The 17,307-nt window shown below is 38.8% G+C and overlaps 1 protein-coding gene across 3 annotated transcripts; it reads right to left on the bottom strand.

Moving 5' to 3' along the window:
* Window positions 1-3,839: 3,839 nt before the first annotated feature.
* LOC121457797 (vitamin D 25-hydroxylase) lies at window positions 3,840-16,288 on the bottom strand. 3 transcript variants are annotated; one of them, XM_041666804.1, is made up of 6 exons: window positions 15,912-16,288; window positions 9,581-9,722; window positions 7,025-7,657; window positions 5,968-6,297; window positions 4,546-4,666; window positions 3,840-3,902 (listed from the first exon to the last, which is right to left on the bottom strand). In XM_041666804.1, exons 1-6 carry the CDS (start codon window positions 16,134-16,136, stop codon window positions 3,893-3,895), a joined length of 1,461 nt encoding a protein of 486 aa, XP_041522738.1. In that variant the 5' UTR covers window positions 16,137-16,288; the 3' UTR covers window positions 3,840-3,892. The 3 variants fall into 3 exon arrangements, with proteins under 3 accessions (XP_041522738.1, XP_041522737.1, XP_041522739.1); XM_041666803.1 differs by lacking the exon at window positions 3,840-3,902 and having other exon boundaries at window positions 4,366-4,666; XM_041666805.1 differs by lacking the exons at window positions 3,840-3,902; window positions 15,912-16,288 and adding an exon at window positions 11,147-11,214 and having other exon boundaries at window positions 4,366-4,666.
* Between the last annotated feature and the right edge of the window lie 1,019 nt (window positions 16,289-17,307).

The raw sequence follows: 17,307 nt of genomic DNA, 5'->3' as shown, positions 1-17,307 counted from the left end.
ATTATTCTTAGGCTTGGTATTTGCATAGTGTTACAGATTTCCTGGATGTTTTAGGTTAGGAATTTTTTAGATTTAACTTTTTTCGATCAATAAATCAATTTCTTCTATCATATCTTTTATGCCTGGTATTCTTTCTTCCATTTCTTGTACTCTGTTGATGCTTGACTCTGTAATTCCTGTTTGCTCACCTAGATTTTCTATCTCCAGAATTCCCTCAGTTTGTGTCTTATTGCTCCTTTTTCCATTTTCAGATCTTGAGAAGTTTTCTTCACTTCCTTTAACCTGTTTTTTTTTCTTGGCTTTCTTTAAGGCATTTATGTTGAAATGTTTGTGTTTTTCTCTGTTTCTGTAGGGGATTTATTAATTTTCTCTTTTGGGACCTCTAGCATAAGTGTGGTTTCAAGGTCATTTTCTTGTGTTTCAGCTGTGTTAGAATATTAAGGGGTTGATTTAGTAAGATAGCTGGGCTCTGATGGTGCCATATATCCCTGGTTATTGTGTTCTTACACTGGTTTCTAGGCATCTGTCTGGGTTTGGGGTAAATATTGGTCTAGGTACCAATTTCTGTGTTTGTTTTTGTTGGAGGTGTGGTTTATTCTTTGATTTCTGTTTCATCTTTGGTCTTCTGATCCTTGTGGTCTGCATTCTGTATTCTGGTGGCCAGTGTGACCTCTGGTCAAGCAGAGAGTCTCCCTCAGAGTTGGGTATTGGATTTCTGGCCTTTGGCCCAGCACTGGGGAAATGAGGGGCTCTGTGTTTTTCTGACTGGCCTGGCCTACAGCTGAGCAGCAGGTTTCTACCCATGCAGGAGCAGAGGCATGGCAGCAGGTATGGACAGTGGGAAGGAAGAGGTAATAGCAGCTTGGGTCCTTGGGATCTGAACAAGGGCATAGGAGATTTTTGAGACCAGGTGGGCTTCTTAGATGCTTTGAATGGCATGGACTGCCCTTGAGCAATACTCCATTGTTAAAGTACAGATGTTTCATGATTTAAAATTTTTAATTTTGTGGAGTGACATATACTGTCTACGACACCTTATGTTTTGATCCCCCCTGCCCTGCCCTGCCCATGCCATGCTAGTGTTCCATGGCATGATTCTTGTGATCCTGGGCAGCAGTAGCAAGATGCAGGTCCCAGTCAATCATACAATTAGCAGAGGAAACAACTGATACTGTGAAATACACTTTTTTTTTTTTTTGCTAAAGTAACACTCAGTAGGCGAGATGTATTTTACCTTTTAACTCACAATATTCTCAAGCCACTTTGCACTGGGTTAATCTAGGCACAACTATAGGAGGCAATGTTACATCATCACTCATTGTTTTTGAAATTGTATTTTCCCCCTAATGATACAAAAACACATAGCTATTCTGGTCCATTTGTCTCACTTTGTCTTGATTCTGTAGTTAAATTTATTAAACTCTCAATGCAAGTCCTTTTGCTGATGTTTCCCCAGTTACCATTCTTAGGGAAATACACAGATCTCCAGCGTGAATGAAATAGGATTTTAGTTTGTAGATCAGATTAAATTAAATGGCCACAAATATCATATACATATGTCTAGTCTAGGGCAGCAATACCATATACATATGGAAGCAGTACTATCTTCTAAGCATAGTACACACTGGGAGCACATTTTGCACATGGACAAAATGAAAAGGAAAAGAAGAGTAAGGCTGTTACTTTATTTTGTTCATTTATTTGCCTGAGGAATCTGCCAGCTTGGTTTTCTTTAAAAGGTTTACTTTTAATTCATTCTCGAACCCCACCTCCAATGTGCTGTGTGGTTATGTGCACATGAGAATGGGTGCCTGCTGAAGCCAGAGGCATCAGAACTGGAGTTACAGGGGGTTGTGAGCTGCCATGTGGGTGCTGAGAACTGAATTTGGGTCCTCTGCAAGAACATCAAGTGCTTTTAACCATCAAGAATTCTCTGCATTTCACAGCTTGGTTTCTTTTTGCTTTTCCTCTCCTTGCCTAGCCGTCTTGTATGTGCTGTATTTTCTCCATGACTGTCCTATGAACATACACATGCTCTCAAATCCACCTAGGCTGTCAATGGATGATCCTGTTCAGAGTTTGTTCACTCACCTTCTGTCTTTTCAATGTCATTACACTTTCTGAAATTAGGATTACTTTGATAGCATGTAAAAAGAAATAACCATGCTCAGTTGCTATAAGTTGAATCAAAAGTTAGGTTTTCAACATCCTAATTAGTAGGTTATGACTAGTGAGAAACCATTAGTCACTGCATAGGCCCAATATATCTGTTAGTATATCTGCCCAAATGGATATTTTCTATTATGGATTCCATAGTAATTTGCATTCATTTATATTTTATAAAATTTAGTATTTTATCAGTAATTTCAGATGGTTGAGTTAACATTATCTAATAAATACCTACATAGACTAAATTGTACAAATAATTTGGTATAAGAAAAATGTAAGCAAGCCAGGCGGTGGTAGCACACGCCTTTAATCCCAGCACTCAGGAGGCAGAGGCAGGCAGATCTCTGAGTTCGAGGCCAGCCTGGTTTACAAGAGCTATTTCCAGGACAGGCTCTAAAACTACAACGAAACCCTGTTATTCTCTCTGCCTGTCAGCCCCACCTATCCTTTTTCCTGCCTTGCTACTGGCCTTTAAGCTCTTTATTAGACCAATCAGGTATTTTATACAGGCAAAGTGAATACAGCTTCACACAGAGTTAAACAAATACAACAAAAAATATACAACACATCTTTGCATCAGTAAACAAATATTCCACAGCATAAACAAAATAACACATCTTAAACTAATATTCTACAACACAAAACTGATTTGAACCGCAGAAACTAGGAGATTTTTACCAGATGAGGCAAATCCATGTTCTATTTTTAAAAAAGATTATTATTTTTAATTATGTATATGCCCATGAGTGTAGATACCCATGGGTGCCAGAAGTATTGCATTCTCTTGGAGCTTGAGTCACAGGAAGTTGTAAGCCATCTGTTGTGGACAGTGAAAACTAAATTCAAGTCTTCTTCAAGAGCAGTATGTTCTCTTAACTGCTGAGCCTTTTCTGGAGCTCTTGATTCAAACTCATCATGCAAACCATTGTTATATTTATTTACTCTAAGACTACAACTCTTCACAAAACAAGTTACATGAACATGGGCTCTTTGAAGAACTTTGGAAGAAACAATAATGAAAAAATAGCTATTAGTGAATGAATATACATTCCAGTTTGTTTTGGCCTGTGATAATATGCCATTTGTCCTGGTATAATTAGTAATAACATTTCATCATTCTCAAGTTACCCTGTCTCTATAACAGACTTTTGATTTGAATATTATTGGGAAAACCTGCCTGACTGGAACTAAGACCTCAGTAAGGTAAGATGTTTGAATCTTTTAGTTCTGTGACTAGTTTTAGAAATAAGTAGTGCCAGAAACAGTGTAATGACTGTACCTACAAAGAAAGAATAAATAGCCAACTGCATACTTTATTTCCACATACTGAACTGCTGCTTTAAGGATGGATGCTCAGGGATCACAGAAACTCTTATTTATAGAAAGAATGCCACAATTCTTATGAATACATAGTAGAGAGGAATATCTGAAAGCAAGGAGAGGGTCTTTATTAAATATAAAGCTCTTCCATTGCCTACCATCATTATCTAGAATACTTCTGTTGTCAAAATTCATTTATGTGGGTTTTATTTCTTTAGTCCTGGACTGATACCACAGTCTGCTAATCCCAACACTTGATCATAAAGGAGTCAGTTTGGGAGCAAAAAGCAAAGTTCCCCAGGATGGAGCCAGATCAAAGGAACTTTACAATAAACAAGAACTCTTTTTTAGTGCATACATGGCCCCTTTTAATATGTACATAACAGCTGCACCTTTGTGTTGTTCAATACATCCTACAATAGAAAAAAATAACATAGTTAATGCTTGTTATTGCTCTAGTACTATTTTAAACAATGCATATATATTCACTTGGCTTTATAAAACTGTGGCTTTGGCCCAAATACTATTATTGATTAAACCCTAATACAGTTGTTGGGAAATATTATTTTAAGGTGTGATTATGCTGCATTTGTTTAACTGTGAAGCTGTGATCCTTTGCCTGTCTAAAGCACCTGATAATCTGTCTAATGAGCGGAACAGCCAATATCAAGGCAGGAATAAGGACAGGCAGGGCTAGCAAGCAGAGAGTATAAATCAAAGGAGAAGAGAGGAAGGAGGAGGATGTCAGGGGCCAGCCACCCAGTCACAGAGCCAGGAGTCAGAGTGAAAGTAAGATACAGAAGTAAGAAAGATAAAATCCCAGAGGGAAAAGGTAGATGGGTTAATTTAAGATAAGAAAAGTTGGCAAGAACTAAGCCAAGCTAAGGCCTGGCATTCATAACTCAGAATAAGCCTCTGTGTGTGATTTATTTGGAGCTGGGTGGTGGGCCCCTCAAAAAGCCAAAAGAGTAAAACATCACACAATATACAGTTGTGCACTTTCAGCGTTTTTCTGCACAGATGAGGTAGGACTGGGGTTGTAATGTCATGCCCAACCTGGGTTTCAGGTTTGGAACTAGCTCATGTGGAAAATGCAAATGAAATTGCTGAAGTAACGCTGTAAAAAACAAGAACATTTCCATCCGAGCCAGCTGTTCTCCAAGACAATGTCTTCTTCCTGAACAGAAAAGGAAATAAGTTTAAAGACCATTTACTAAAATTAACATCTAATATTTGGCTGTCATTCAGAAAATCAGTAATTTAAAGTAGGTTGAAGACATCATATTATGAGAAGAGTCTCTCAAATCTCAAAGATTAGAAACTAGCACTTCATCGAAGAAACACATACCTTTATTTCCATATATCAGATCATGGACTTCTTAAGATTTTATTCTCATCTCTGAGTTCTACGCAATGCAATAGAGCTTATGATCTACTATAATATCACATGCTTTGGGATGTGACATCAAAGGGAAACCCATTTCAACTGACCTAGTGAGTACTTTCCTTCAGTAAATCCTGCCGGCATGTGTCACCACAACCGGCAAGGAGTACTTTCCTTAGTGATGAAGATGTAGCCCATCTTCCAAGCTGTGTGATTCATGCTATATTTCATAGCAGGAGCAGAATTTCCTAGTTGGAGATGACATGATACACTAGAAGGCAAGATTCTAGCTTTTCTTGGAGTTGCCTTTGTTCCTTTCCTTTATATGGGTTTCATTTTCTCATACTTATTACTGAATTTTTGCTGTAGAAGTCTGACAACAACCCCCACATTCATAAGCTAAAAAGTTTCTGAAATAGCCAGCCATAGCTTTTCAACTTTAGCTTTATTTAATTAACTAAGAGATATTTTTAGTAGAAGCAGGTGTTGATCATTTTAATGAAACCATCCTCTCCTGTAAGAAGCAATGTTATATGTAAGGGGAGGACACCAAGAAAACAAGGCCCTCTAAATCCGTTATGATTGAAGTTCATATCAACTCAGAAGCAGGATATTCACAGGGCCTGCACACATCTGTACCAGGTCCTCTGCATGCATATATACAGTTTAGTTTTTTAATGGATTCCTGAGTGTGTGGATGAGTGGGTCTCTTATTCTTGTGCCTTCTCTCAAGTTCTGTTCCAACTCCATTGTTGTTTTTATGCTAGTTTTTGTCTTATTATATTTTACTTTGTTATATTTTATTACTGTCCCATAGAAGCCTGTTTGTTTTCTAATGAGAGACAAGAAAGGGAATGGATCCAGACGGGAGGGAAGGTGGAGAGGAACAGGGAGGAGTAGAGGGAGACAAAACAGTAATCAGAATATACTATGTGAGAAAAAAATCTATTTTCAGTAAAAAGAAAAAATACTAAAAAGTTAATTTTAAGTATTCAGAATTAAGCACTCTGGAGCAGGTTGTTTCAGATTGAGATGTTATGAATAATGAGTCATTGTTATACTCTAAAATTATATAAATGTGAATGTTTTCTTACCTAGAGAAAAAGGAATGAAAGCTTCCCTTCTAGTAAAATATCCACTGCTGTCCAGAAATCGCTCGGGATAGAATATATCTGGGTCTTTCCAGTACTTTTCATCAAAGTGAACAGAATAAAGATTTGTAATGACTGTTGTGTCTTTAGGAATGGAATAACCACGTACAACTGCATCTTCAGAGGTTGCATGGAAAATCCCCAGTGGAACTATATTACAGAACCTTAAAACTTCATGTAAAACTGCTTCAGTATAAGGCATTTTGCACTTGTCTTCCCAAGAAGGCCTCCTATTGTAGCCCATAATTAAATCAATCTCTTTATGAACTTGTCCTGTCAGAGAAACATATTAAAGTTATTATGGAATTCTTAAAATTATATAAACTTATTTTGGGGGGGGTACAACAAAGATAACCCATAACAAATCAACAGAATATGGGTATATCTAGATTTGAATTTTTCATCATCTGGTAGTTAAATGAATTAACTATATTCCCCCTATATGTTTCATTAGTTATAACCAACACTCTGGGTAAGGTCAAGAAAAGGATTATGAATAAATTTGTAATTAGCCTAGAATCAGAGTAGTATCAGAGTAGCAAGGAAAATAATGAAATATTAGACCTAAATAAGAAAAAGCAGAGTTCAGACACCAATTTTGTAGCTTCCAGACTCTTAACTTTCGTCATCCTTTATAAAACATACATATTAAGGTCTATTTTAAAGTTTTTTTTTAAACACAATGTTATTCTATATATCTCAGGTTGGTTTTAAACTTACTATGTAGGCTGTGGTAGCCTTGAACTTGAGATTCTCCTGCCTCAGCCTCCTGAGTTCTGAGATTAGAGGAATATTACCACCATACCTAACCTTCAGATGCTTTTCTTCCTTTCTTAAATTTGTATTGAAATACTAGATTTGAAAACCATAATTATGAGATATTTTCCTTCTTGGCTACCATAGTCGGAGTTAGTAAAAACTGCTTTAAGCATGGCCAAACACTCTAAAGCACGGGAGTCCTATATGTAAGGAGAGACTGTGAGGTCAAGGTTATCCTTACCTTGAATATTAGGATAAAGGGCCATAAAAAGAATTGCCCAGCGAAGCACATTAGTTGTGGTTTCAGTTCCAGCAATGATGAGTTCACCCACTGAAAAAATTAGATTCTCTTTGGAGAACGTAGATAAAGGATCATTTTTACCTCGATCCATCTCATCTAAATAGGCATCAACAAAATTCTGAGGTAAATGAGGCTTTCTGTTGACTGCAGTTTTTTCAATAAGTCCTACAAGGAAATCGTAAACCACATCTGCATTTCTGAATAGCTTTTGGTGCTTTCCAAAAGGTAAGATGCCAATCCATGGAAACGCATTATACAGGAAGACCGGAGCACTGGCAGCTAGTTCCACGTTCTCACTAAATAACTCGATCATGTGCTGAAAATCAGTGTCTTCATAAGTGAACCGTTCTCCAAAAAGGATCAGATTGGTGATGTTTGAAACAGCGTTTGTTAGTAGTTGCTTGAGGTCAAGAGGTTTGCCTTTGTATGTTTTAATAGCATCAATTAAAAACTGAGTTTCTTCTAAGATTTTAGATTCGAAAGATTTTTGACCACATCCAAAATAGTGAAAACTGTTAACAGCCAATCTTCTGTGATCAGTCCATCCACGGCCATATCTAGAATTGAGTAAGCCTGAAAGAAAAGTATTAAAAATGGTGTGTAATTCATATTTCTCCGTATTTAAGATGCTGTGGAATAAAAAACAGAAAGGAAAAAATCCAAAGATGGATAGTCAGTGATTTTAGCTCCCAATTATCTAAGTACATGATTGTGCCCTAGTTGATGTTGCTCAAAAGCCATAGAACATAGCTAAACCTCATGAAAGGACTGGCAGAAAAGATCTATAATAATCTTTTTTTTTTACAAGAAACCATCTAGTCTTATGTAATCAAAAATATAAACTAGGCCTACATAAATCTATTACTCAGCTTTCCTCAAACATACCTGTAAGATATGTGTGTATATACATATATATGTATATATACATTTATATATATATATATATGATAAAAATAGTTTATAAAAGGCAAGTGATTATATGTTCTATGGACAAAATTTAATTTGGATTTAACAAATACCTCCAAATTCAAAGTTTCTGTTTGAAAGAAATCAGATTTTTATAAAACAAATTTCCTTCTGTTGAAGGAATATGATACCCAACAAGGTAACTATGCCAAAGTCAAGGGCAGCCTTGAATTGTTCAAAGTAGTAGAAATGCTCATGAAATAAAAAAAGAAAAATATGAATTCAAAATCTACTAATGTTATTATATCTGCCATTTAGCTTATTTAAGCAAGACACTAAATTTTTTTTGAAAGTAAGTGTGGAGGTATCATTACAGAACTTAGAACATTACTGTAAAAAATCAGATATCGCCGGGCGGTGGTGACACACACCTTTAATCCCAGCACTCGGGAGGCAGAGGCAGGTGGATCTCTGGGAGTTCGAGGCCAGCCTGGTCTACAAGAGCTAGTTCCTGGATGGGCACCAAAGCTACAGAGAAACCCTGTCTCGAAAAACAAAACAACAACAACAAAAAAATCAGATATCAGTTCTATCTGGTGTCACCATTTTTTTTAGACTTTCTATTGTTGCTTTCTTCTTAATTGTGTCAACTTTCAGCCTTTCTTTCTTGTAAACTAGATAGTCATCCAAATCTGATCATTCCTAAGTCCTACAAAAAGTCTGTCCTTTGTACATGATAAAATGTCTGTCACCAAGTACTCAAGATTGTGACCAAAAGGAAATTTCTGCTTCATGATGTGCGTGTCTTGTGTGTCTGTGCACTCCTCATTTTTTTTTCAGTATTTATCAGGTACTAATTCTTTAAAACATTACTTATGTTTCTTAGAACTGATTGGCAATAAAACTAGCATGTAGTAGCCTAAAACTATTGAATGCAGTCTGATTGTTCCTCAAATCCAGGTTTCACTAAGTACAAAACAATTTGTCTACACTAAAATTATTTAAAATAAGGAATGTGATTTAAAGTAGGTACACTGACTGATGGAAGTAGATGCAGAGATCCATAGCTAGAACTGGACTCAGCTCCCAGAGTCCACTTGAAGAGAGGGAGGAGAGATAATATAAACAAAGGGGTCAAGACCATGATGGGGATACCCACAGAAACAGACGATCTGAATTCATTGACTGCGGACTGACAGCAGGAAAACCTGCGTAGGCTCAAACTAAGCACTCTGAATGTGGGTGACAATTGTGTGGCTGGAGCAATCTGTGGGGCCACTGTTTATCCCTAATGCTTGAACTAGCTTTTTGGAGGCCCTTGTCTCTGAAGGGATACATTGCTCGGCCTAGATATAGGGAGGAGGGTACTGGTGTCAGACTAAAGTGATGTGTCAGACTTTGTTGACTACCCATGGGAAACCTTACCCACTCTGAGGAATGGATGAGGGGTTGAGTGGGTAGAAGGTGGTGGGGAGCAGGAGGAGGGGAAGGAGAGGGAACTGGAATTAGTTTGAAAAAATGAGAAAAAGATTGCTTTTTTTTTAAGAGATCTCAAAAAATAGGTGCATTGAACAGTTGTAAAAAACATACCTCCCATTTTTGTCATCTTCATGAACAAAGGAAAGCATGGTCTATCTGCAAAAATTTCACTTTGATGGACAAGGCATTCCTTCACTATATCATAGCCATTTAGAACCACAGTTGATATGCCTCCAAGATCTAAACTGAAAATCTTCGAGAAGAAAAACAACAATCAAATAGCAAAATGTACAGTGAAACAACAAAATGATCCACATGTTCTAAGCCTATCCCTCTTATTACTTGCCACTTCCTTAAAAACATGAGGATTTGTCAGTTGACAATCTCTAGACAGCTTGATTAATTATACCACTCCATGCCTGGAACCATTTTATAAGGTATAATGGAAAAAGTACTGGACAGGAGAAGCCTGTATTCTACTTTAAGGTTTGCCATTATTTAATAGGTTTAAGGTACAAGGCAAAACAAAAACAAAATGTATTTGATTTTGATATATTATAATTCATTCCATCTTCAAATATTTATTACATAGAAATCTCATTTTATTTCCAAGACAAATTTATAACTAGCATCATCAATCTATTATTATATCATCTTGAAGTGGGGGAGGGGAATTGAAAAGTCAAAAAACAGCTTTGAAATTCAAGCATGTGTGTGTTTGTGTGTGTGTGGGGGGGGGGGAGAATTGTATTTACCTTTCTAAATACCAGGATTCTAAGGGAACCTAACTTTAGAGGAAATATATTTACCATGTGCTGTGGGATAATATAAAGATTTGTCATTTGTATTGATTTAATAAAATGTTGATTGGCCCGTAGCCAGGCAGGAAGTATAGGCAGGGTGATCAGTTTAGGAGAATTCTGGGAAGAGGAAAGGCTCAGTCTGCAGTCACCAGCAAGACACAGAGGAAGCAGGATGGAGAATGCCTCACTAATAAGGTACCAAGCCACATGGCTAAACATAGATAAGAATTATGGGTTAATTTAAGTTATATGAGCTAATTAATAATAAACCTGAGGTAATTGGCCAAACAATTTATAATTAATATATGCCTCTGTGTGTTTCTTTGGAACTGAACAGCTAAGGGACCAGGCCAGACAGAAACTTCTGTCAGCAACAATGTATACAAACGTAGATACCTTTCATCTAAGAGGAAAGCAAAACAGGATAATCCTGTAACTTGCTGGAGTTGTTTGCCGAATGTTCTAGTTTGATTTGTTTTGCTGTGGTAAACACCATGACCAAAAACAACACAGGGGAAGAGAGGGTTTATTTTAGTTTACACTTCCAGATCACAGTCCATCAGTGATGGAAGTCGGGCAGCAATCTGGAGACAGGAACCATGGAGGAACTCTGTTTATTGGCTTAATCCCTGGTTCTATGTTTTAGCTCTTCGCTTTGTTATTCAGCCCAAGTATACCTTCCAGGCTTCTTAGTTGGGTTTCTATTGCTGTGATAAACACCATGATTAAAAGCAACTTGGAGAGGAAAGGGTTATTCCATCTTCTACTTCCACCTCACAATCCATGATGAAGGAAGTCAGAGCAGGAATACAAGGAAGTCAGGAATTTAGAGGCAGGAACGGATGCAGAGGCCATGGAATAGTTATTTACTGACCTGGTCCTCCTGACTTGTTCTTCCCACGTTCTTGTAGCACTCACGACCACCAGCCTAGAGAAGGCTTGCCCACAGCTTAATCTGGTGGGGGCATTTTCTCAATCAAGGTTCCCTCTTCCCCAGTGACTCTAGCTTACATACATACATAAAATTTAGCCATCACACTAGGGATTGTGCCCTATCCCCAATGAAGTGGGCCCTACAATACCAAACATCAATAAGACAATTTCTTTTGAGGCCCTGGGACAAAGTGATTGAGACAATTCTTCAAGTGAGGCAATTTAACAATAAAAACTAGCCAAGATATGATAGGATCACCTCATGTTCACTTACAATGTCATGTGTCCTGAAGTGTCTTTTAGCTAACCTAATGTAAAGGCCTAACCCAGTGAAAAGCCTGTTTATCAATAAATCCCAGGGATTGCATCCTCCCAGGAACTGCCCCAGAGTTTCTCACAGCTAAAAGACCGAGATAAGCCTTATCTTCGTGTAAACAACAAAGGTAGACTTAATCATGATAAATTCTGCTTCAGAAGAACAAAGGAGGTCTTAGCTGATAACAAAAGTTCTTCAGAAGTAAGTCAGCAAAAGTGATAAAGATTATCAAGAAGGAATACAATCAGTTCCACCAGAGGTTTTGGCACAAGGGTGGGCCCTGGGACAAAGAAGTATGTACATTTAGAATGTTGTGGAAAATTTATAGATTTTTGTACACATTGGCGTTAGTTTTAGGCCATGGAGGAATTTTTAGCACAAAGGGTGTTGCTACCAGATAAGCAAATGAGAGATCTTTCTAGTTCCCAAAGCAGTATTAGTGTTGGCAAAGAAAAGTCTTCCCCCAGAAATGTAGTCAGTGAAAATTAAACAGGAATGGCATTAATCTACAGGAAGTGGTACTGATGCAGGAAATAAAACAAGATCATCATTTTACCAGAATGACATAAGACCTTGGGGTTGAAAGCTATGTGAGTCTGAAGGCAGAACAGAGGGAGAATATATTTCAAGGAAAATCTTCAGACTGTGGTCACTAGAAATTATAAAAAAGAGGACTAATCACTTAAAAAAAGCTATTATATAGTTTTATAGTTTACTCAAGAAATTGAGATAGTTGTCTGTTAAGAGAGTAGAACTGGGGGAAATTTTACTTGATCTAGTTGTATATTATACTTGAGAACTTTTAGCAAAGTTTCATCAATCAAACTACAAAAACTTACTTTTAAACTGTTTTAATCTGTGGAAGAGTCCAAGATTAGGTTTATTCAATCTTTGATTTATTGAACAGTTTTAAAATGTCGATTATGAGATAATTGTGCTAGCAGAGATGCATACAGAAATACAGCAAACATTCCTGCCTTCTAGCAGTTTCTGTATCATCTTTACATAACTTCTTCTCCACCCAAACTAGCTCTACATAGATATTTTACTCCATCAGTTAAAACCACACTTTTTAATCCTTCAAGGTGTTCAGTTCCTGTTTGAATGTGAAGTGTCTCCCCGCAGACTTGTGGTTGAACACTGTTATCAGCTGTGAACAGTTCTGAGAGCTAACAGAGCCTTTACGAAGTAGAGGCTAACAGTAGGTAGTGGGGTTGCTGGGACTTGGCAGTGAGGGTCATCCTGGCCCTGATTCCAGCCACGTTGTCTCTGCTTCCTACTTGGTACAAAGTGGTGAGCCACTGTAAACTCTTTACACCAGAAATTGACCCAGTAGCTGTCATAAACTGTACCTTCTGCACCACAACCCAAATGAATCCTTCCTTTCTAAGTTGTTTTTGTGAGGTGTTGAGCATGAGAGATAGGTGACTAACAAAGTCCTGACCCACGTTGACTAGATTTCCTCCCAAGCCACACAGTCAACTGTTCGGCATGTATGTTGTTTCTGCTGTCAAGTTATAAAAGAAGTTGACCAAACATCTTATCACTTCAGATCTTAAATGTATCTTAAAGGCTTATATGTTAAATATGCAGTCTTTAGCTTAGTGCTACATGGAAAGGGCAGAAGTTTTAAGGGACCTGTACCCCTGAAAGCAGGATCCTGCCCCTCCTCTTCACTCCTTTTTGCTTCTTGACTGACATGATGGAAACAGTCTCCTCTGCCACACACTCCTACTGTAAATCGCTGCCTCTCCATAGTTCCAAAAGCAATGCGGTCAACCTAATGACTTAAACATCCAAGACACAACCCACAATGCATCTTTCCTTTTTCTAAATTTATTATCTCAAACATTTTGTTTCAGTAATGCAAAGCTGGCTTTCACAATCTCTAGACTCTGGTTCAAGCCACCTGCATTTCATTCACCCTTAGCATAGATCACATAAGGCTGCTTCTTGTCCTTGGTGTTTGCCCTGTTCTTGGTGTGTTTTTCCCTAAGATGTTCTCATAGCCTGCTCCTTCATTTCCTGTTAAGATGTCCTTGCAACGACACTTGCTCTGACTAACTTACAGTTCAACCCACCAGTACTGTCCATTTCCATTTAGCTTCTGTTGTGCCCCTAAACGCTAATATATTATATACTTTACATACATTTATTTTGTCCATCTTCCCCCAAACAGAATGTATGCCACTAGAGACAGAGATCTCTTGTTCACTACTAAATGTAAACATAAGCTATGATAGTGCATGGCTTATGATGACAATTGATGCATGTATGTTGAATTAATGAATTTGGCAAACATATTTAAGCATATTATTACAGCATCATTGACGAAGTACTAACAGCAAACAAATGCACATACTGCTACTGCTGGTAAGTGACTGCCATATTTTCTACTTTTTTTATTTTTTAAAATTTATTTATTTAACATTTCCACCTCCTCCCATCCTCCCTTTTCCCTCCCCCTCCCCCCCTCCCCCTTGCTTTCCAGACCGAAGAGAAGTCAGGGTGCCCTGCCTTGTGGGAAATCCAAGGCCCTCCCTCCGTCCAGGTCTAGAAAGGTGTGCTTGATCTGTTTCCTCATTTGGAATGTCCCTCTTGATTGCCATATTACCTTTAGAGACTATATCCCATGTAGTTTTTAAAAATATATACATTTTTTTTATTCTCTTTGCTTTGAGCCATCACAGATCACATAAAATCTTTCATGACATTAATTTAATACTAGTTTGAACCTGAAACATTTTCATCTTTCTGGCTTCCAGATTATAAATACCTTTAAAATGACTTATTTTTTTTTCATTTTTAAATTCTCCACAGAGCCCCACTCAGTGCCTTGAATAAGTTCTCAATAAAAGTTCTCCATAAAACAAATTAATAAGCTGCCAGTTCTGTTTGCTGTAATGAAAAATAATCATCTTTATTGCCTGTGAGAGTATTGTCCGAAAGAGTCTGACAAATCTACTTATATCAACTTTGCTAGCTATGGAATGCTGCTCAAAATCTACATTAAGAATCTAAGCACAGCGGAAGCTGAAACAATAAGAGTGACTCCCCACAGAAATGGCACTTTATGCCGCAGCACATTTCCATATAGGATTTCTTAGACAGAAATATGAATCTTGGGCACTGCTATTTCTCTTTCAAAAATTATAAAAGACTCAACTCACAGTGCACAAAAGCAGGGAAGTTCAGATTTGACTACACATCTCAAATGTAAACGGGAGATTGTGGAAAAATAACCCCTATAAACCACTTCCTACAACCTTTCTGAAGTACAGGAGTCTCCTACTGTACAAAAAATGATTAGTATTTTAAAAACTTAGACTAATTTTGACACTGTCAGAATTGAGAACTATCTCTAAGTTAATGGGAGATCTTCAGGGGTGTCCCACAGCTAGCGTTGAGATCAAATGCAGCAGCAGCTTAAAGAGAGTTAATGTCTGGTGGTAATTAAACCTAACAGTACAATGTTTACTATGCAGTGCACACATCTTCAGTTTTGCCCCTTGCAGTTTAGCAGCTATTAGCACAGGTTAGCTTTATTGATGTAAACTGTCACTGTAAACAATGTAGTTTTCTCAGTGTACCAGAAACAAAATTATTCAGGCCAAATTCAATTAATCCAATCAACCTATTCCTTGATGGTAGTCTTCCACGCACTTATATTTTAATTTTAGCTTACTGTAATAGACCTATATCACTTGTCATTTTGACTATTCATAGTAAATAAAGAATTCCTTTCAGCTCAAATATTTATGTATAAAAACTTTAATTTCCTATTCAACGAGAAACCACTCCAAATAACTGGTTTAAAGATAATTTTACATTTGTAGGCATAATAAATTTCTATTGGAGTGGTGTGTGTCTCAGTGGTAGAGCACTTACTTAGCATGTCAGTCTCTATGGTCAACTCCTAATACTATACGTGAAAGGTAGCTGCTTTCACATATAGTAACCAAAATCATTTATAATAGCCAATGCATTTGGGTAGCGTTTTACTGCTTTTGGTTACGACTATCCTAAGTACCCCGATGAAGAAAAGTTAAGGTTCAGAAAATTAAGGGCTGTTTAGTGTTAAACGTAAAAAAAAAAATTAAAAAATTAAATGGCAACCCGCACTAACACTAACCCTGTCTTAGAAACTCACAACGTCTTCATTCAAATTCAGGGGCCACAGGGCCGAGAAGTTCCTCTTAGGGGCAGACATCTCAGACAGGGTACAGGCCATACAGCGCATGCGCACATGCTCGCCCATGGGCGGGGAATCTGGACCCTGAGCGCCTGTGGTGACAGCCGTGGGGCGGCTTCCGGTCGGGGGCACGGCCCTCGAGGCGGGATTCCCGCTGGCCGCTGCTTCAGACGGGAGAGGGTCTGCGTCGCGGCCTACCTCGCCATACACCCGGCTCTGCTTCCTCATGTAGACGTGGGGAAGCTCGGCAGACACGGCCAGGGAGCAGAGGTTGCCAATGAATGGCAGCCGCGGCGGCCCCGGGGGGAAGCCCGCCGGTCGCCTCTGCCTCAGGAGCTGGCGGACCAGCAGCAGAAAAAGCAGCAGGAGGAGCGCGCCCGCGAGCGCAGCTGCACACCTCTGGATTGCGGGAGGCTCCAACATGGGCCCGGGCTAGGCTGCTAACCAGTCGGCGGCGCTGAGGCTGGGGCACCCTCCGGCCCTGCAGCACTCCCGACGGCCCGCCCCTTCTCCACGGCCATTGGTTCGTTGAGTGTGGGCTCAGGGGTCAGCCACCTCCAGGATCTTCCCTGACTCAGAGTCCCGTTTGCAAACCTTTGATTTGGCTTGGCCCTCGGTGAGCACCACCACCGCAGGCGGGCACGGAGCCCACAGGCCCCATTCCAGAATGTGGTCACTCAACTTAGTGGTCATGTGAGCATTGCTCTCTGGGCTAGGTGCTTCCTGTCTCTCTGGATGCCGGTCCTTAAAGTGTATTGACAGTTGCCCCGTCTGTTTATTACACTCTATGGGTGGTGAAGAGGTTATCAGAACTGCAGTCTTAGTAACTGAGTCTGATAATTCCATTACCGAGTCCACAGATCAGTAGGAAAAGGACATAGCCTCCCCTACAATCTCGCCTTTTGTTTCGAGGCATTTCTCCGAGGACTCTTTGAAGATTCTGATTAGTTCAGGTCATCTATCTTTTCACCCTTCTCTGCCCATCCCCCATCCCCAACTGGTTTCTTGTCAGTAATCTCAGAGGCCTCTCTGATCAGGGATAGCCTTCCCTTCATTGTTTATTTTCAAAACACATTCCTTTCAATTCTAGAAAAATTCTCAAATTTGCTTTGGTTAAGGAATCATTTCTTCTTTCCCTGCTACCTTAGTGGAGAGTGCAGAATCACCTGCTACCATCCCTTCTGATCCACAGCCCTGATGGCATGCAAGTCTTCCCCACTGACCCTAAGAATAAGAAATAAGAATAAGAAATAAGAATAAGAAATAAGGAATAAGAGCTAAGGAATAACTAAAACTCAGGGCACAGAACCATCTCTGGAACCATTTATTTTGCCAGTGCTCAAAGATAAATAGATTACTGCACCCTTTTATCTCTCCGTCTCACAGCATTTGCCCTTGAATGGTAGACACTGATCAATACTGTTATTATTATTATTATTATTATTATTATTATTATTATTATTTACTACTACAGGGCTGTTTAGAAGTGGAGATTTCACTGTTACACTGCAGGATTCTCTGATGCAAAGTGGAGTGAGTTCTTGGAGAAATGTGAACACCGCGTGCTGGGCTTTGCCATTTCTGTGTGGAGTGA

The sequence above is a fragment of the Microtus oregoni genome, unplaced genomic scaffold (assembly GCF_018167655.1).
Source record: "Microtus oregoni isolate MIOR12 unplaced genomic scaffold, Mior012 000016F_ref0000370, whole genome shotgun sequence".
In the NCBI taxonomy this organism is placed as follows: Eukaryota; Metazoa; Chordata; class Mammalia; order Rodentia; family Cricetidae; genus Microtus; species Microtus oregoni.
This window is presented reverse-complemented; position numbering and strand designations above follow the sequence as displayed.